This window comes from Tachypleus tridentatus, chromosome 13 (genome assembly GCF_004210375.1).
Source record: "Tachypleus tridentatus isolate NWPU-2018 chromosome 13, ASM421037v1, whole genome shotgun sequence".
Taxonomy (NCBI): Eukaryota; Metazoa; Arthropoda; class Merostomata; order Xiphosura; family Limulidae; genus Tachypleus; species Tachypleus tridentatus.
In genome coordinates this window covers 244,313,938-244,336,450 of record NC_134837.1, presented here as the reverse complement: position 1 = coordinate 244,336,450, position 22,513 = coordinate 244,313,938, and the positions used below count along the sequence as shown (strand labels likewise).

Sequence of the window (22,513 nt, the reverse complement as noted above, 5' to 3'; positions counted from 1 at the left end):
TTTGTTATACAGCAACTGTTAAATCCGATTACATTTTAATTGGTAGCTTAGTAAATTGTATAATACAAAACTCACACAAAAATTACACGTATATAAGTTACAGTCATGTGAAAAAAGTTAGGACACCTATGAAAGCTTGTGTATTTTTGTAACATTTTTGGATATATAGATATTTAATCTCAATTTTAACAATACTGAGAGATTATAGGAATATAACTAAACAATTAAAACTAAAGAAAAGACTTTTCGAGATCTTCTGTAAATGTAATTCTACAAGAATGGATATTCTAACTGAGGAAAAAGTCAGGACACCCTCACATTTATTCCCATTTAAAATGGCTCAACTCACACACAGCTGTATCACACCAGGTACATATGATTTTAAGATCGATACTCAGCATTTTGAATGAGGCTTGCCCTATTTAAACGTCAGACATTTAGTTTGGTGTGCTCCTGACTGTTGAAGTGAGAGTGAGCACCATGGTGAGAGCAAAAGAGCTGTCTGAGGCCTTCAGAAAGAATATTGTAGCAGCTTATGAGTCTGGTAAGGGATTTAAAAAGATCCCAAAAGATTTTGAAATCAGCCATTCCATTCTCAGGAAAATAGTCAACAAGTGGAGGGCTTTCAAACAACTGCCAACATGCCTAGGTATGGTCGTCCAAGTAAATTCACTCCGAGAGCAGACCGCAAAATGCTAAAATAGGTCTCCAAACACCCTAACATATTATTACGGGATCTACAGCAGGCTCTGGCTACTGTTGACGTGAAAGTGCATGCCTCTACAATCAGAAAGAGACTGCATAAGTTTAACTTGCATGAGAGATGTGCAAGGAGGAAACCTTTGTTCTCTATGAGAAACATCAAGGCCAGACTGAAGTTTGCCAGAGAGAATGTGGACAAAGACCAAAATTTCTGACATAATGTTCTTTGGACAGATGAGTACAAAATTGAATTATTTGGACACCAGAACAGAGAACATGTTTGGCGTAAACCAGCATTCCAGGAAAGGAACCTCATACCAACTGTGAAGCATGGAGTTGGAAGTGTCATGGTTTGGGGCTGCTTTGCTGCAGCAGAACCTGGACAGCTCACAATCATAGAATCCACCATGAATTCTACTGTGTATCAGAGGGTGCTTGAGAATCATGTAAGACCATCTGTAAGAAAATTGAAGCTGAAGCAGAACTGGACTCTGCAACACGACAATGACCCAAAACATACCAGTAAATCCACCAAGGACTGGCTGAAAACTAAGAAATGGAGAGTCCTGGAATGGCCGAGTCAAAGCCCAGATCGTAATCCCATTGAGATGCTGTGGGGTGACTTAAAATGGGCTGCACGTGCAAGAAATCCCTCAAACATCTCACAGCTGACATAATTCTGCATTGAGGAGTGGAGCAAACTTTCTTCAGACCGATGTCAGAGACTGGTAGATGGCTACAAGAAGCGTCTCACAGCAGTTATTTCAGCCAAAGGGAGTAACACTAGCTACTAGGGGGTAGAGTGTCCTAGCTTTTCCCTCAGTTAGATTATGTATTTTTGTAGAACTACATTTACAGAAGATCTTAAAAAGTATTTTCTTCAGTTTTAATTGTGTAGCTATATTCCTATAATCTCTCAGTATTATTGAAATTGAGATTAAATATCTATATATCCAAAAATGTTACAAAAATAAGCAGACTTTCATAGGGTGTCCTAACTTTTTCACATGACTGTATTGTAGATGTGTTTAACACCAAGTGAAAAAAATGTAGCCTGACCTCTAAAAATTTGTAACTCAGGAACAAGCTGTTGGATGATATTAAAAATAAATGTATTTAAAATCTGAAGATAATCACACGAAAATCTATGCCAGTCATTGAAAATTTACTTTAAAAAGTAAACTAGAAAAATATGTTAATTCAAAAGCGTAACCTCTAACATTTTCTATTTGAGCAAGTATTTAAAATCCTTGAGCCACAACAATAAAGTTGCTGAGCATGGTCTCTAACTTTTGCTATACAAAATAATTGGGGATTCTAAGAAAAACTGATGAAAATCAGATTACTTACTTTCTGTCTTACAATAGAACCCGAATGAATTAACAAAGAATTATTTGTAACAAGAGGCGAGTATTTCACACATCTTATTATATTCGTGATCATCAGAAAATAAACGAATAGATTGGAAAATGTTATAAGGTGATAAGATGAAATGTTTATTTTTTTGATGAACAAATAAAAACACTAATACATATTGGTCGTCTTAATAAAAGTAGAGTGAATCATGGTATTAGAATTATGAGTGAAACTACAAAAATAATAAGCTTATGAATTATAATGATTTGCTCCCAAAATTTTAGGTAAACAAACTTGGCCTTTTATATTATAGCTTTATAAATAAAACTATTTCATGTTTTTAGTAAATATATGCTCGCTTAGTTTCATTGAATCGTTATTTTTTATACAAAACAAAAACATACTTTTTTACTAAACTATCTGCAGAATCACATGAGATATAAAAATGATTCAAGCCACTTGTTTTTTTTTCACGCAGCTCAGAAGCTGAAAAATGCACATTCATTATACTTTACTGGAAAGTAAAATGAAGTTAAACATTCATAGAAATGTCGAAATATTGATCACAATATCTTTGAGAACCACGTCTATATGTTAACGAACATTTATCGAACCTCATCGTTGTCAGACCAAAAAGAAACATAGAAGAGCAACTTATTCAAATTTGCTACCAGAAATGAGCGATATTGACCTGTCACAGTATTTTAGTGAAGAATGTTTATACGCCACGTTATGCAGTAGATCATCCACCAGTGTTGTTGCACGTGCTCCTATTTAAAAAAAAAAAATAAAACAGACAAAAACAAGTTTGATAGCACAATAAAGTTCCCATATAAGTATATCTAGCCAACATTTAAAAAACAACTGGGTTTTAGACATGATTCCTGAAAGATATATATTTGTGTGGTTTTCTATTATGTATTCTCCGTGGTGAAATATCATTTCATCATGTATTCTTAAGATGTAGTATCAAATATGGTCTAGTGTTTAGCATTCTATGCTGTGAGTTTTAAAGACCGACTTTTGAACCGTGAATAAATTGCTGAAAAAATTCAGTACTTTAGTTGTAATATCGTTATTACTGTGACAGGTAACTCCACTGTTAACTCAAAAGTGGTTTTGTAGGCGACATACACCGACGAGTGTTTTCTCTCCAAGTTAGGAATAGCTATGCCAAAATACTGAAAACATAAACGTATAATCTGAAAATGGTAGCCCATAATTAACATTATATCGTCCAGGGAGTTTCAATTTTTGAATCAAAAATAAATATCTTTTATCATTTTAAAACTTTTAGATTTTCTAAATAACTGTAATGAAGTTTCTTATTACTGCAAGAAACTTTAAAATATCACTTTGATCTCCGCATTAAAAACATTTATAAACAAAAATGATAAGCAGTGTAAAGATTACTTCTTTTGAAACAGTTACGAATTATGCACTTGAACAACATGTTCAAGTAATAAATTAACCAAATCTGAAATATTTTATCCAGAAACAGAAGCTCTTTTCTTAATTAAAAAAAAATATTGAGACTTTGAAAATAATTTCTCACATTTCTATCATACGAAAATATATATTAAAAAACGACTTATTACCACAATATTGGATTTGTAATCAAAAGAATGTGAATTCGAAGTTTACCTCTCTATTTATATCATTGAGTAAACAGTTCACTCATTACTGGCACTGGCCCTAAAGAGCCTTAAAGAAATGGAAATGATTTAAATTTTAAGCTCAGTGTATCCTTCGAATAATAAAAGCGGAATCACTTAATATAAAGTTATAAACAAACATATAATGTATAGAGCACTTTTAGAAATACTTTCTATATTCATAAGAATAGGGTTGCATACCTATAATATGACAAGTGCTTTAGTTATTTAATAATTAACATACATCCAAATGTGATTAATTGATTAAAAATAAAAAAATCAAACTGATTACAGGGCAACAGCTCTGATTAACAAGACAGAACAACTCTTGTCATTTGACTTTGTAAAAGTCCAAAACATTTTAACATTTAGATGTAACATCCTACGTCCTGTCTAATCTTCTCCACACTAATTTGTAATATGAGTGATCTTCAAAGTCCCGTAAGTTCCTTTCCTATTTAGTTTATCACTCATGCCAGCTTTCTGTTTAGTTTTTGGCCTTCTCTTTTGATTTTTATCTATTTTTATGTTATTGTAATATCTCCATCTTTCTGACCAGCGTTCTACCTCTACACTTCTATGAGTAAAAATTAAACACTTCCCCTCTGCTAATTCTCGCAATAATCTACTTTGCCCAATAACTAATTTTTAGTACCTTCTTTTTTCTCATCTTCTATTGCAAACTTATTTTTGAGATCCGTCCCAGGCACTTACTTATGATATTCGATCTCAGTTCCTGTTGTTTAATCCAAGTCCATCTTTCTGCCCCTACGAAACTAATAATAATGTTAAAAGATTATTCACTCTGAGTTTGATCTTTATGGTGAGCAATCTTTTCTTCTACCTGCTTTCGCCAATATATAAAACTATAATCTCTCTCAATATTTTTATTTCAAAGTTCCAATCTCTTCTTCAACTTCCCGCGCTGGCACAACGGTAAGTCTACAGGTTTACAAGGTTAAAATCAGGGTTTCGATTCCCCTCGGTGAACTTCGTAGATAACTTAATGTGGCTTTGCTATAAAAAGAAAACATATACACCCTTCTCCAAATCTGTCTTATTCCTCGTAACTTTAATTCATTTATGTCTTTCACACATTTATTTTCTAGCTGAATTTCTCAATTGTACGATTGAGTAGAATGGATAACTCCGTAATAGATAGTACAAACCGTGCTGTGTCATCACTGAAGTATACTAGATGTCGGATCATGACGTCTTTCTCTCCTATAATTTCTTTTTACCGGACTACTTTCTTCACAATGCGCAGCACGTATTCCAGAAGAGCAAAAAATATGAAACATTCTCTTATGCCAATCCTCACTTCAAATCAGTCTGATAGTTTGCCTTCTATCATCAAATATGCTCTAGTCACTACGTGAAAGTACTCGATAAGTCGTTTGAAGCTGAATATATGTCAAGCTAATACTGTAGATACAAGCCTTCATGATGAAAACTAACTAGCTGTGACTAATAATAAAGACTTTGCACTTCGTTATGCCTAAAATCGTCGATTTATGCACTTTTTACTCTTAATATAATAGCACAATATGACTGAAAATAAATTATAACAAGGGTTTGAAACGTAAATTGGTAAACATACTTACTTTAAAGTGATGATTACTTACCCATTGTAGTTAGAGAAGCATACGACAAAGAGGGACACTTTCCCTGAACGTAAGTGACATCACATTTGTAATTTCCTTCATCTTCAATCTTTAAAGGAGAAATCCTTAGGTAAGCAGAAGAATCATGAACATAAAAATCTGCTCTGTCCGGATTAGCCAACTCCTGTAGTGGTTTTTCCACAGGCTCACTATACAGGTATAACCGTTTCCACTCATTGGAAACGTTTTTAGTCCAGGTTACGAAATAAACATCTCCACATGCTCCAACGTCTACATTACAGGGTAGATCGGCTTTCTCCCCAACCAGTCCTGTGACCACAAACTCAGAATCTGGAACAAAGAATGGAGTATTATGTTCTATCTTAGGTTCTGTTAAAAATAGTGCTTTAAATCAAATGATAGAAACACTTGATTTCACTAAAATACATAAAAAGAGACCAGCTACAAATATAGAGTTATATGGTTCAAGGAGCCCATCCTTATAATATACAACTAAACATAAAATGTGCGTATAATATCAACTACTAAATCATTATACGTCGCAATTAATAAACTTCCTACAACCTTTCCATGTGTAAACGTAATAACACAGAAAACTCCATTGATGCTGCATTGGACTTGACAAGTATGTGTTCGAATGGTGTGGATTTAATTGCAATTTTTTAGACAGTTTTTCTTCTTTAAAAGACTAATTGTTTTGAGGTGTGACAAAATGCTTATGAACTTTTCGCTTGTTTCGTTTGTGAATCTTTGTTAACTTCAAACATCTATTTATCTTGTTAACAATATCAGTAGCTGTAACTTTCTTTTTAGGTTGTGGGATCCTTCTTCAAACAACAGACCTCACTTTGCAAACGATACTGTCGTTCCGTATTACCTTGGGATATAGTTTCGGAGCTCAGTGCTATCATAAACGCTTTTATGGACGAGCTTTCCGTTTCTATGGATGACACTGGAGGCTCCTTTATTCAAAATATCATGTTCTTTGTTTAATAATTTAGATATACAGAAAAATCCTTCCTTGAAAAAGAGTAGGTAATACATCTTCAGCCTTAACTCAATATATTCCAGTATTCGAAATGTTAATATGAACCAAAATTAAAGATTTAACACATCACCAGTGAAACTACGGTTTCAGCAATATCTTAACTTCACAGATAAAGCAGACTAAAATGTAAATTGTTCCCATGTGTCAAAAGGTAGTTCTGATACATTTTGTTACATCGCGTCTTTTTATAGGGTATGGGTGTCACGTGACTTACTGGTTCTCATATTTAAATTCATTTTACTATAAAATACTCAACGTTCTCTATATTTCATAAAAAACTTACGACTACACTATTTATAACAGCCCACGTTTTTCTGTGTATTCTATTAAAGTTACATTTTATCTTTTTTACAGTAAATCAAACATCACAACGACACTAAGAATTGTTTCTTCCATTACAAAAACATGTTCAAAACAAACATACTGTTAACGCAGCGTTTCCGAAACGAGATGGAACAAAAATATCTGCAACTGCGTATTTTCAATTAAAGCATACTTAATACTAATTGTATAACATAGGTGAACCCGTTTCAATTAAAATGTAATTAACGTTTTTTACAAATAATATTTGTGAAACATCAGATATTTTTAATGAAAATCAACAGTACGCTAAGAAGAAAAAGGGTTAAATTCACTACTTGGATGACAGTCCTTCAAATATACACAACTAAGAATTAAACCTTTACTTGTTTAATATTAACTTATAACTGTTGTTAGGCTAATAAATTATTAATCTATTAACCAAGCTTTTCATAGGATTTTGTGCTGCTTATTTGTATTACTAAAATCTAAATTTTATAGCAAGGATACGTGTGATTGGCTCATGAAAGTTCAGAAGTAAGCTTTAAGATTTATACCGTTAAAATTCGGGGTTCGAGCCTTGCCGTGGGCACAACTCACATAACTCATTATGCAGGGTTATGTTTACAAAGAAGCAAACAGAGCTCGCGATTTGTCTACGAACTAAAATAAGAGTTAGATTATTAATTAACCTAGAAATGGCTTACACCATTGACTTAATATATTTTATGAGACTAAATTATTGATTTGTTTAAGTATTGTTTTCTTACAGTTGTTGAGTATTTTAGGTTAGTTATCTTACTTTTAAATATAAACTTATCTTATATGGAAGTCAAGTTTGTAAAATGATTTGATTAGGTTATTTACTGAAGTATTTCGTCCTCATATCACACAACTGAGGTATGTGCAACTACTCAATTAATTGTCTCTCCTAATGATAAATGTGCAATCATATTTAACAAGTACATTAATAATATTAATAATATATTAATTTCATTCGATAATATCTACGTGATTTTTGCGATTCCTATTTTTAATTACATGAGGTTGGTTTAGGAAATAAAGAGAGTTTATTATTTTCTTATTTAATGAACCCTTATAGGTGTTGTGTTGTTGTTTGTTTTTATTTACGAAAAATAGTAAATGATGTAGTTACACTTGTTTCTTTACCAAATTTATGATTAACGAAAATATGGGAGTTCGAATGGTTTATCTTGTCAACTAGATGTTATTTGACGTGTATACAAGTGCATGGATTCCTTCCTAAATGTTTCATTAAAGTCTTTGCTAAAAAAATATTATATTAATTTCTAAGTAAACATAGATGAAAAGTAATTGCGCTTAGCACGCGATTAGTTAGCTGTGCTTAATGAGAGTTTATGGTTAAACTGATAAGTTTGCTTAAGGGTTAAAACATATATATATATATATATATACTTTTATGACCGACGTTGTGGTCTCGTAAATTAATATATGCGACATTTGACAATACCTTAATTTCTCATTAATTCGAAGAAAGTATTAACTAAGAATGTTGATATCTCTGTAATACAGAAATTAATTCAGAAAAATCTAAAAATTTAGGAAAGTATTAACTGCTATACAAGCAGACTCTCCTAGTACATAAGTGAACCAGAATACGTTTTACTGTATACTACACACCAACCTGTAAAACTGTTATTTAAGCAGTGATAGCCAGGCATGGCCACGTGTTTAGGGTGCTTGACTCGTAATCCGAGGGTCGCGGGTTCGAATCATCGTCACACTAAACAAGCTTGCTCTCTTAGCCCTGGGTCCATTATAAAGTGACGATCAATCTCATTATTCGTTGGTAAAAGAATAGCCCAAGAGTTGGCGGTGGGTAGTGATGACTAGCTGCCTTCCCCCTAGTCTTACACTGCTAGCGCAGATAGCGCAGATAGCCTTAATGTAGATATGCACGAAATTAAAAACAAACAAACAAAAATATGTAAGCTGTCGGCATGGTCATACCAAGTGTTTAGGGCATAACAGAGTGTAGTTGGGAAAGTCAAAGGTTCAAATCAAATGAACCCGCTCTGTAATTTCAACTATGATGGTGTTGTAGCCGTGACAATCAATCCTTCTCTTAAATTAACAGTTGCCCTGTAAGCGGCAGATACTGCTGGTCGGTTGAGTTCCCTTTCTAGTCAGAATTTCACAAACAAGGAAGACTATGCTTTGAATCTTTGGCCTAGTCCGTTAACCTGTAAAGGGTCGTTTAGGTTGAAAATACTAAATATCAAACAAATTTTATTAAAATCGATTCATTGGGTGGAATATGAATTATGATAATGAATAGTAGAGCCATGACACCAATTATAAATGTATGTAATAGTTTGAACAAAAGTTTAGAAACTGTACACATTTAATCATCAGAAAATCTATAAAAAATAATTAAAGGAACAATCTTAACTCTTAGCATTCTAGCCAAAAGAAATACTCCGTCAAGAAATATCTAATCATGTTAAAAACTCTGACACTTGTTATTCTTTACCTAAGGAAACAAATGTTTTATTGTTAAAACCCCATTAAAAACTACTCGGGTCTTTCTACTCCCAGATTACACTCTACATTGTCTTCAAATCGTCACTTCGTATCAGTAACTTTTCTTTTTAGAACTAAAGGTGTTCCACCTCCACACTAATGTTTAAAGGTCATATATATGAATATACGCGCGGTAGTTGAAAAGCCACCTACATTGGCAAGTCTTAGTCATTTGAAATACACATCTTGGAACACATGCGATTTTCTAAAACAACTGGTCCTAAAGTGCAAAGTGTACCTAATCTATTACACATTCTTACGGAAGAATGTTACCATACCTAACTTCTTTGCAAAATTTCGAAACTCGAACTTATAATTGTAATTACTACAAACTGTTAATAGAAGAAAGTTTACGTATTATGAAAGAAACTTGAGATTTAAAGGGAAATACTAGTGCTTTCTCTCTTACCATAGTCAAAGAGATTTTTGGATGAATATTTTGTATTTCCTGGTACAACTTCATTGCATTTTAATGCCAATGCACTACACTAACCATTATTCCTTTAATTATCTGATAAATTTGCTGATGATGAAATATATATGATCCCGAATCATTTATTAAAACTCATGTACATTTACAACTGTTGTTATTAATTACACAATTATTAGAGCTTTAAAAATAAATAGACATTCAATAGAAACACTTATAACCGAAACCTTGCAAGTAGCTCCTCTTTCTTCATCCAGGATTTCTTCAGATTAACTGAACAATTTTGTATTCCTTTGCAAGCATTCGAGATTTCTTTGTAACTTCGAACTGAAACGTATTCAGCATAATTATGTGTTTTAAGTTAAGGTATTACTTTTATTCCCTTTGTAAAATCTATTCTACACCCTTTACTTGATTCGATGTGTAGAAAAACGTAAGGCATTTGATTTCGAATATAAAAACTAGTTTCCTCGATTAACAGGTTATAGCCCAAAGCAAGACCAAACGTTCAGAACGTTCAACACCAAATGTTATTTTTTCTTCCGTGTGTTTTGAGCTGATTATCCCGAAGAAAGGCGAAAATCATATAATGCTTAGTAAATGTTAGTATTATTTTTTATGCATGAAATGAATTACTGTTGTTATTCTCTCATTACTATATTTGTTTTAAAACTTGTTGTAAAGTTCTGATTTTTTCATTTGTTTATGGTAATAACACACAATTTATTTCTTCTACCACTAGAACTGTTTATCATTTTATCGTATCTTTAAACAGTTTCTCTCTTTATTATCGATATCCGAAATTTTACTACGTAATCATTTGAAATATTGTCTTTCAACTATTTATTTTATCTTATGTATAGCGTTGTAACAAACAATAAAAATAAAAATAAATGATTCTCGGATAGAGCTGAGAAAATAGCGTATACGTTTTCATGATACTGCTTACGGTCGTTTTGAAATCCCATGTGAAATGTCATGGTCTGAGCTCTAACAAATAGCTCTCAGTAGTACGATTCTAAACCCTGTTGAGTAAGAAAGACTAGTTAATTTATTTCATTATTTCCTTAGAAACTAATAAAGATACTGGTAGTTAACTGTATGGTGAACAGGACATGTAGCTCTCGTCCACTCTAGCTGGAGTTTTGATATATGTTCGTGGATGGATAGAATGGTAATTGCTGTCTTGTAGGAATATATCTCATATAAGTATGCTATCTCAACGAAAATGGTGATACATTAATAAGAAATATCAAACTTTACGATAAGCTCACTGCTTGGTCACTGTTATTTTCAAATGATTCTTTTCAAATAAGATAAAATCACATCAGTACAACAGAAAACAACCAAACATGGATGATTACCGACGTCACTAAAATAAGAAACCTTTGAATGATACAATACTGAGACATAAATGAAAGGGAACGTACATAAACTGAATTGTTTGTTTGTTTCCGAATTTCGCACAAAGCTACCCGAGGACTATCTGCGCTTGCTGTCCATAATTTAGCAGTGTAAGACTACAGGGAAGGCAGCTACTCATTATCACCAACCGCCAACTCTTGGGCTACTCTTTTACCAACGAATAGTGGGATTGACCGTGACATTATAACGCCCCATGGCTGAAGGAGCGAGCATGTTTGGTGCGACGTGGATTCGATCCCGTGACTCTCAGATTACGAGTCGAACGTCTTAACCCACTTGGCCATGCCGTGCCCTTAAACTTGAAGAGAGCCATATAACTTGGATTCATCTTCGTTATTTTACAAAGTTTAAAGTGTACAATTATAACTCTTGTATAGTTTTTATGTTAGAGATTACACACAAATAATACAGTCAATGTATCGATACATTGTATATACCTCTTTCTGGAATAAGAGTTCTCGTTTAACTGCTTATTGAGTAATGTTTGATTCGTATACCACATTATATCAGACAAAGCTTCCACATCTATTACTTAAAGGTGTCGTAGAAAAGCAATTCGAAAATTCAAAGATCGTGAAGCCTTGTATAACTCTTTCATGAAGCAACACCATTGTATATATATATAACTAACCTATATATTCACCTTACCAACAAATAAACTACACCTATGTCAAATTTTAAGATAACAACTTCAATGATAGAACTTTGTATATTACTTAATTACAAGCTACGATTTGTGCGTGTAAAGATGTGAAGTATAGTGGTGTTTATAAGGCATTGATGTAAACTAACAAAGTTTGAACAATGGTGCGTAAAAATGTTTTTAGAGCTTCAATAAGTTATTTATTTTACGTATATAATCCAGAACAAACAATAAAATTAACGTCAATATGTAAATCATGTTTCTAATTGCATGTTTTCTTTGATTTCATCCTCAATGCGGATCATACATAAATCTTGAATAGCTACTATTTATAATAATGTCTACTCTTTTTCATTTCGTTAATGACGTTTTCGTAATGATGCTTATCTTAAAGACAAAAATCACATTCTGAAGAAACACCTGCTTTATTCATACAAATAAGGTAAATATCCAATGTTCTTAGCTTTGCATCTAAATATTTTGCTAAGAATTATTTCCTGGCATCCTTGTCTGCACATCATCAAATCCTCTCTTTTTGAAATTAAATTTAAAAGTTTTTATAATCAAGGAACTCAATAAAAACGTCTATAATCACGCATCAGGTTACAACTCTCTCCTTCGATCATCCAGATCCACTTATTTCTCTCCTAAGAACGCTTTACATAACTCAGATAATCAATCGGATTCCAGAAATAGTTCTTTTTCTTACTACCCTCACATATTTCTTCCTTAAGTTATATCACTAAAGGTGGTGTACGTCGTCTGTCTCATTCAGATTTTGTAGCTTTCACTTCCAGTCTTTGATACATCAATTAATTTGGAGACGTAAGAAAGGTTTAATTCTGGGTTCAAATACGTAAAAATGGCATTATTTTAATTTATCAACCCTAGTTTTTTGTGTCGATGGCAACAAGTTTAAAGGGAAATAATGAAGTTTAGCTAATAACTCTTCTTCAAAACAGTTTCTCATAGCCGACCTAATAAAGTTTAATTTATAGTTTAATGCAATATATTCGATAGCCAACATTTCTCATCAATTCTTTATACATAAGCTAAGAATCAGACTATTTGTCATTCTGTCAGAGAACTCATCGGTGTTTCAAGTAACTGGAGAGAAAATTCAATTTACACTCATAAGAGTAAGCACGTGTCTTGACTTAATAATACTACACTACCAACAGCTGAGGTAAATGCAATAGCTCAGGTGAGACTGGATCAAACAACATAGCATTTCTCGGGTCTGTTCTGTTGTTCGGAAACAATGATTTATTATTTATACTCAAAGCGATTTCACCAGCAATTACCCAATTTAATGAAATTGTGCTTTTTCTCGGTGTTGCTAAATTAATCTGATTAATTCTGTAGCCTAACTCAGAACATTGTACTTGTTTTCAGCTGCAAATGTGGCACTTAAATCAAACTTTCTCAAAATTTTTGTTAATTATAATATAGTAGTTAAGCAGGAAACATAAATATGAATTCTAAGATGTTAGCCTTCATTCCCCTACTGTAATATAAAATTACATTTAGTTGGCTTATATAGACAGTTTATGTAAGCGAACACCACTGATCATTTAACGTACATCACCGTTAGTGTCTTATTTTCTTAACAATGTAGTGAAACAGTGATGACACACTAGACTGCATATTCACTTGTATTATAGTCTAATATGGACTGCTTTTGATCCAAAAATTCTATGATGTTGATTAATCGATTTTTTTTTTTACGTAAGCAGGGTGTGCAATAAGGCTCTCACAACAAAGATATTAAAGATACTTATTCTGTTGTAGTTCATTCGGCTTTCTCACGATAAACTTTATATCACATAGTTATTAATAATTGAAAGCTTGATAGAATAATTCATAATTTTTTGAATACCATATAGCTTCATTTGCTTTTATTAAAAAGACATTATCCATCTTGTAGGGAATACACCGACAATGAAACGTGAACCTTTACTAAACGTGTGTTTGTTATAGGGTTCTCTAGTTTCTTACTAAGTTATTGAATATATTTGCTTCTATGATTGTGAAGCACACTATTAAGTTATTGTAAAACACAAGGACTAGCCTAATATGAATTAGGTTTACTATATAGTCCCAAATTATAAAAGCTATTATGATTTCCAAAACACTATACATAACATAAGGCACAATCTTATTTTTTGAAGTAAAAACGTTTATGTATAATTCTGTTATCCATTGTTTTAAAGCTGGTAAACGTTTTGTTGTTGTAAAGTGTAAAACCTTTCGCTATTCGCTCCATTACTGAAATACATAAAACTAGGAATCATTACAGCTTTTGCTCCGGAGACTAAATTCCTTGAGCAATAAAATCAGTTCTTTCTCTTATTTCACTATTTGCTGTTTCGAGTTTTCTCTTCGTTCACTATTTGCTGTTTCGAGTTTCTCTTGTGAACATTATTTTGTATGCGGATCGATGGACGGGTGGAAAGATTTTATCTCATACTGTTCTGTTACACAAGTAAAATTTCATACCCATTTGAAAAGCATGACAGTATTAAAAGAAGAAAAAAAAAGGGTATATTTGTGCATTCATAGTGTTGCGTATAACAGCGCTGCCTACAAGGATCTCTTGAATGTAGCTATCTCTGCAGTGAGGCATGTTAGATTATCAGCTACATAAAATTTCACACAGTTATTGATCTATTATATTGGGATCTGTTTTTTGCTTATATCTTTTGAAAGGACAGTCAGTGTATTTCGTTTTGAATTCTAGAACTTCCAAAATATTTCCTAAGTCCAAAATACCTAATTTTTTTCTCTTTTATAGAAATAAATTCATGATGTTTTGCATTGTATGAATAACAGAAAATATATGAACACACAATCAAAACACTACTAAACACAAACACAATTATTAAAATCATAGAACATGAAGAATTATGCAGGTAAAACTATTTTAAAGAATTTTCAGAATATATGACATTTGTGAACGTAACGATATATATTTAAATCTATATTAGTGTTACATTCATAATTATAATAGAAATAACTGAGTACAATTCTGTCTCCTGGTGGATCAACGGTAGGTTTGTGACTTAAACTGTTAAAATCTGGTTTCGATTACCCGTGATCTCTTGAAAGTAGATGACTCATTTTATGACTTTGCGCTAAAAAGAAACAAATAATATCTGTCGGTTATTTCTTCGTACGTTTCGTAATTCTAAAACGCTACGTAAGAGTTACCAGCTCATAAATGTTGCTAATTTTGGACTGATATATTAGACCGAAAGAAGAGCGAATTAACATTCACACTGTTAACACTTGGGCTTCTCTCATCTCATTGAACAACGAGATTTAACAGTAATTTATTATTGCGCATTTATAACCTCAAAGCACAGATCATTTTTTAATTATTTTTCACAGCAACAGTACATGTATTAGGAAGTTTCGGGTTCACTGCTCGGACTCAAAAACCACTATGTCATTTCTGGTTCAAGTTCTATTTAACCATTAATTGTTTTGTTTGTTTTTTTTTAATTTTGCTCAAAGTTACAAGACGGCTATCTGCGCTAGTCGTCCCTAATTTAGCAGTGTAAGACTAGAGAAAAGACAACTAGTCATCACCACCCACTGCAAACTCTTGGGCTACTCTTTTACCAACGAACAGTAGATTGATTAGCCGTCACATTATAACGCTCCCACGGCTGAAAGGACAAGCATGTTTGGTGTGACGGGGATTCAAACCACGTGGCCATTTGCCTCTAATTACTACCTTATTATTTTTGTGATCCTACCAGTATTACTATGATTTCTGCTTGTTGAATTCCTATCATAATTAAACAACGTAATTACCTAACTACAAGTTGATAATCCCCTTGCTTCTGAAACTAGAGCGATATGGCTTAAACTGTTTGTCTGGTAAGTAAATATGCGTTGTAGCTGTAGCAAGACAGTGTAACTAAGAATAAGATAAGATTGAATTACATGTACAACGCTCCTATTCGAATAAAGCTAGTAAATGTTTTGATGTACAAATCGAAGTCAAAAGTTTTAATATTTTTTCTCCGTTAGCGTGATGATAAACACATTCTCCTATGCACAATAATAAATTATGAATAAAATAATTCGAAGAATTTTAAAGTCAATAAATATACATCTTCAGACAACATAACTAAACTTCCTTATGGGAAATTGTCAGCATCAACTTGTATGTTCCTTTCAGTCTAATTTATGTTACAAACAAACTCATTCGAGTTACAGTGTACATACCATGACAATACTATATCAGTTGTTGCTCTTACGGTTACTTGAGTTATTTATTTTTGAATTTAAGCACAAAGCTACACAATAGGCTATCTGTGCCACTAGGGAGTGACGTTTGAGTTAAGTGAGCTTAAAGGAATCTTATAAAAATTGTTATACAACAAAGAAAACTTTGTTTGCAAATTCATAAGTGAATACTATATCAGATTGGAATATTTTTACCGTCTTATACTTTTACAGCTCTCTTTAACAAAAGTCACCACTTTCTATTCACTACAGACTGATGAAATCTGTTTACCAAACCAAGAGCATTAGAGCGGTACGACATTCAAAGACGTCTTATTGAATATATCGATAAAGTTCTGCGGCAACGTGAATGTCAGGTTATTGAAAATCCATTGTTTTTGCTTTTGTTACATGACCAAAACAACAGAAAAGAAAATGGATTATGCCTTTTCCTGACTGGAATGTGTGCTATAGTCAACAACGGTCATAAGTCAAGTTGCTGTCTTGGTTGTGTCAACCACAGGATACCATCCGTGTTGTCAGGCTGCACTTTACTATACAGAATGAAGTGACCTTCTTTGTCTATTTTCATAAACTAAGATAACGCTTTTACATTAAAAGACAAGCTTAAATAAAAGAAAAAGGCTTCACAAAGCTTGATTACACTGATTTTTGTTTGTATCATTCATCATTTCTTGATAAGCGACCAAATGTCTTTTTTTAAAGAAACTTTGGAAATGTACTTACGTTTTAGCTTAATATTCCTGAAGCAACTCTTTTATCCAAGAGCATGTGATAGATTAGAATAAAGTCATTTCATCTAATTTATCTTCTTGACTACAAAATCATGGTAGTTTATTTTATTTTGAAAGTTGATATTTTGAAAGGAGATGCTTAAAATGAGAAAATAATAATAGCTTTACAGATTAGTTAAGCATTGCTAGTAATCCTAACACTTATTAGTTATCAGAAAATATTAGATCACTTTTTACTAAAAGGTATTGACCACACTTCCATTTAATGTCATCTATTTATGTCATCTAGTTGGGGACATTACAAAGAAGTATATATATATATAATTAAAAATAGCTTTTTCAAAGTATTTGTATCGTAGAACAATGTAATAAGAATACATTACGTAACGAATACAAACATCTCAATCCCGGTTGCTTTTTTCACAATTAAGAGATCTTATCAAATAATAGAACAATAAAAATTACAACGCTCCTTGACCATTACAAAACATTTTTTTTTGTCTTTTATCAATTAAAGTTATGCTTCTGCAACATAGATGAAACCTTCTCGTATATGCACTGCTGGCCAAAATCTTAAGGCCAATGAACATAAAGAAAAAATATGCATTTAGCGTTGTTAGACTCAACCACTTATATGAGTAGAGCTCGAAAAATGAATAAAAAAAATGGAAAAAAAAAATAAAAGACATTTTTAGCATTTAATAGGGAAAATGTAAACACTATGAAATTAGCCTAAATACTAACTGGTCAAAAGTTTAAGACCATATGAAACGAAGTGTTAATTGGTAAACACGTTACGAAATTTAGTCATTTGTGTTCAAGCATTAACGTTGTCAACATCTCCCACTGACATTGGGTAAAACAATAGCAAAGGCTAAAAAGTTCACAGAGTTTGAAAGTGGCAGAATTGTCGAGCTGCAAAACCAAGGTCTCTCTCAACGTGCAATCGCTCGTGAGATTGGACGCCCTAAAACTGCTGTTGCAAATTTCTTAAAAGACCGTGAGAGATACGGAACAAGAATTTTAAGCGGCCGGCCCAAGAAAATTTCGCCGACGTTGAGCAGGAGGATTCGACGTGTTGGCCGGCAAGACACCAGCCGATCGTTGAATCACATTAAGGCCCTTACGGACGCAGAATGCAGCTCAATAACAAAAAGACGGCATCTATGAGAGAAAGGCTTTAAGAACCGTAAACGTCTTCAAAGGTCACGCCTCCTTCTACACCACAAAACAGCTTGATTAAACTTTGCTGAGAAGCACCAAACATGGGACGTAGAAAAGTGGACGAAGGTTTTGTTCTCTGACGAGAAAACACTTAACCTGGATGGTCCAGATAGCTTCCGACGTTACTGGTACGATAAGAATATCCCACTGGAAACATTTTCTACACGACACAGTGAAGGAGGTTCCATCATGATCTGGGGTTCTTTCTCCTTCCATGGAACAATGGAGCTTCAGGTTATACAGGGGCGTCAAACAGCGGCTGGCTACATTGGCATGTTGGAGAGAGCATCCTCATTGACTGAAGGCCCTCGCTTGTGTAGAAATGACTGGATCATTCAGCAAAACAACGCTGCAATCCACAATGCCCCAAGACAAAGGACTTTTTCATGGCGAATAACGTGATTCTTTTGGACCATTCAGCGTGTTAGCCCGAACTGAACCCTATTGAAAGTGTTTGGGGTTGAATGGCAAGGAAGTCTATAGAAATGGACGTTAATTCCAAACAGTGCATGATCTTTGTGAAGCCATCTTCACCACTTGGAATATCATTCCAGCCAGCCTTCTGCAAACGCTTATATCGTCCATGCCAAAGCGGATGTTTGAAGTTATTCGCAATGACGGCCGTGTAATTCACTACTGAGACCTCTTTTTGGGCGTTTTATACCCTGTTTAGGACTTTTTTTTGGTGTGGTTTTAACTTTTGACCAGCTGGTATTTAGGCCAATTTCATAGTGTTCACATTTTTTTATATTAAATGCTAAAAACTTTTTTCCTTTTATTATTTTCATCGTTCGAAGCTCTACTCAAATAAGTTGTTGAGTGTTACACCGTAAAATGCATATTTTTTCTTTATGTTCATTGGCCTTATGATTTTGGCCAGCAGTGTATATATATATTCAGTTAATTTTGAAATGATCTCTATACGTCACACACGACTACGGCATAAATTCGTTTTCTGAAAGAAAAAATTATCTTCAGTTATTGAGGTATTTAAGGTTACTTTAGTACTCGTTTTCGTTTTCTAGATGAGTTTCCTAATCTCGAAGCTCACACTAACACTCAGGAGTTATGAAGTATGTGTCATTACTTGTTATTCCTTGCTAACTACATGGCTCGCTAATAATTGCTGATACATGTTATACCTGACCTAAGCTTAGGTATGATAAAATGATAAACGTTTACGAGAACTCATAAAGTCGTCTAGCACGATTTGCATAATGTTCCAGGTCATTTCAATAGATGGAATAAAAATGTCATAAATCATGTTTGTTATTGTTGTTGTTTTTCATTTTATATTTTACACTAAAAAGTATCAAAAATATTTAAAGGTTATTGTTTCTTTTACCATGTAAAGCATGGTTGTTTCTCAAAAGAAAAAAAAAAGAGAGAGGTATATGTTTTCGCCCCCCGCTAGTACAGCGGTATGTCTCCGGATTTACAACGCTAAAATCAGCGTTCGATTCCCCTAGGGGGGCTGAGCAGATAGTCACTTGTGGCTTTGCTATACGAAAAACACGCGTATATTTTTATAAATGTATACGTCGTTGATCTAAATGACTATAAATATTCTCTATTTATGCACGTGTTTTTCGTATTTCTGTTTCCTTCGACCTAAAAATTGTAAGTGATGCAGCTGACCTTAAGAATCAAAAACTAATATGCTTTGTCTTTGAGTGCGTAGACTTTGAATTAGAAATTCATACTGTTGTTCTCTGTAATGGAATTGCATTTTTCTCGAAAAAGTTTCTCCTTACGAATTAAGGAATAGTTTCAATATTCAAAATTCTTGAGTATATAATTTATCCATCTAACTTATGTGTAATCTCATATTATTCAAATGTTTCAGAATATATAATAAATACCAGTATCACAAAAAATACTTCATCCAAAATAATATTGTTATTATATTTTGTAATAATTTATCCAAAGAGTTTTAGTTTTTTTCATAACAACTATATTCAGATGAAAAGAGTTAAATGGACTAAATACACATAAATATGTTAAAGATTTTTTTTTTGTAAACATGTTTGTAGCCCGGTGGGACAGTAGCAAACTTACAGACTTCCTGGCCCCCTAGTGGTGCAGTGGTATGTCTGCGGACTCACAATACCAGAAACCGGGTTTCGATAGCCGTAACGGGCAGAACACAAAAATTCATTGTATAGCTTTGGGCTTAATTCCAAACAAACAAACAAATCGACTCCCCGTGATGAAAAAGAAAAAACCGATAGCTTAATGTAATATTTCTCTAAAACCAACAACACAACACACGTCTGCTTATTCCACAAGGCGTTCTTTGTTTTACATTTACTTCAAATTGTGTCATAGCTATACTGATAAGTGTCATAGCTATATTAATAAAATAAACGATTTAAGTGCTACTGTTTTCAAATTTGTGTTGTCAATTCTCTTGATTAAACATTATTTGTTACAGATTTAAGTCAATGGATGAATGATCAAACAAGTTTATCTACAATCGTGGAGTTGTTAACAGATACCTTAGAATTAAGAGAATTGATGTTACATAATGAAATATCGCAAGCCAAACACGAAAGATGAACTTTTTGAAGTATTCATAGATGGCTGCACTCAATCACTCAGGCATATCTACACTAACTCAATGAAAGCATCTTCGTTGATGTAAAGCAGTACTAAAATCCAAGGGAATGCTGCCTAGACATTAACTTGCGAAACTGATTTGTATTATTTTGAATTTCATTTTTATTTTGGATTAGTACAGAGAAACGTGTTTGATTATTTTGTAGGCTAATTAAGATAAGAGAATATGTAACTAAAATCGTAAAAAGTTCAGATATTTAGGAAATCCAGTGTTAAAATTAAGATCTGAGATCATATTTGAACAGATCTAGTCGAGTGTGTTTTACATGTTTTTTATTATGTTATCTAACAAATGATAGAATAAATTAACATTTTCAAGGGAGCCACTTTTTGTCCTTCCCCTGTAACTATAACAAAGAGAGACCTTATCATAAATAAAACACGTTAGAACACCCGTCCGTGCTACGCACGCGCACCAAATTCACTTCTTCTAGTTTGTACATATACGTAAAAACATAGCGTTCCCGGGATCCACAAAACCCGATGCGAGAGTTAGATTCAACGACCCTGAAAGCCTATTATTTTATTCTCATTATGCACGTTTCACTACTCTTTAGACGAAAGCTACGTCACATGTAGATTATGACATTTCATAGGCAACTAAAAGTTTCCCTGCAAAACTTGATCTTATTATATCCAAAACTGTGCGATGAGTTAGCTTAACAAAGATAATATAGATAACAAAAAAAAACTATATATAATGTCCTCGAGCTCCAGAGAGAGCCAGGAATATATTATCCAATGTCAGTTCCAGTTTCGGCAACCATGAAAACCTTGTTCTAGATGCCTATTATTCTCGGGTGGCCTCCTGTGAGAAGGGTGTCTTAGCCCTTTGTTAATGAAACTCCACCTTGTAGCTCCATAGGGTCACCCCGATATCGCCTGCCAAGTTTGATCCTGCTAGCTCCTGAACTCTGAGATAAATGAGCTGGGGATACATACAAAGCAGCAAACTGAACTAATATAGCATTATAAGTTTTGTTTATTGGTTTGTTGAATGAAAACAAAAATGCATTACATTTCTTTTTTATAGATCTAAGTTGTGTAGTAAGCCTACTTGATAATTACAGTATATTTTGTTGTATAATTAAATACAAAATAAAAAAAAAAAACTTACTTCATAACATTGTTGAAATGTTTCGTTACAGATGAGTTAGTGGAAATACCGAAGTATGCTTACTTGTTTGTCTAGTATTCTCATATAATTACACTAAGTTTGTTTCTAAATACAACATACCATGATCTATTGATATTAAAATTTTCAATCGATGCATATCTACAAAAACTTTTAGAACACATTCGATAAAATACCGACGTATTTCTTTTGTTAAATTCTTCTTAGTGGCTTGAAAACCTAATAATAAAAGAGCACTAAACGCTAAAGAGAAAGAAAATATAGTAGAAAAGACATCCAGTTCTTTTTCTTGAAATGTCGGTAAAACACAATGAATTCAAGTGAAGTTCAAAATATTAACATTGGTATTTTAAAAATATACAGTTTACTTATTGATAATTAAATGAAATATTATTTCTCTCTATTGGACCCACATCATTCCTGGGTGACCTGCTTGGAGGAGGTTCTTTTAACCGATAAAAATACCTAAACACAATCGTGCCAACTGAATAATAATCTCAATCTCAAATAACCTGTCTGAAGATAAGTGTGTTTTGAGTTAAGGTTTATAAATTAAAATATCTCAGGTCCTGGACATAGGACAACTCTTTTAATGTCTGACATATCCCAGATATATTTATTGTTGTAGACTGATCATGCTACGTTTGTGGTATTAAATTGTTCATCACAATCTTGACCTACTTACTTGAGTCTTTTAGTCCACTATACTTTCAAGTTCAAGACTATTTTAGTCCACTATACTTTCAAGTTCAAGACTATTTTAGTCCACGTCTGTAGTCTAACACGTAACTACTC

At 33.0% G+C, this 22,513-nt stretch overlaps 1 protein-coding gene across 2 annotated transcripts in view; it reads right to left on the bottom strand.

Moving 5' to 3' along the window:
* Positions 1-22,513, bottom strand: part of LOC143238808 (hemicentin-2-like) — a 193,228-nt gene that overhangs the window by 80,285 nt on the left and 90,430 nt on the right. For both annotated transcript variants that reach the window (XM_076479356.1, XM_076479357.1), the window contains exon 2: positions 5,339-5,668. In XM_076479356.1, the coding sequence (XP_076335471.1) occupies positions 5,339-5,668 (330 nt within the window). The remainder of the gene's footprint in view (positions 1-5,338; positions 5,669-22,513) is intronic.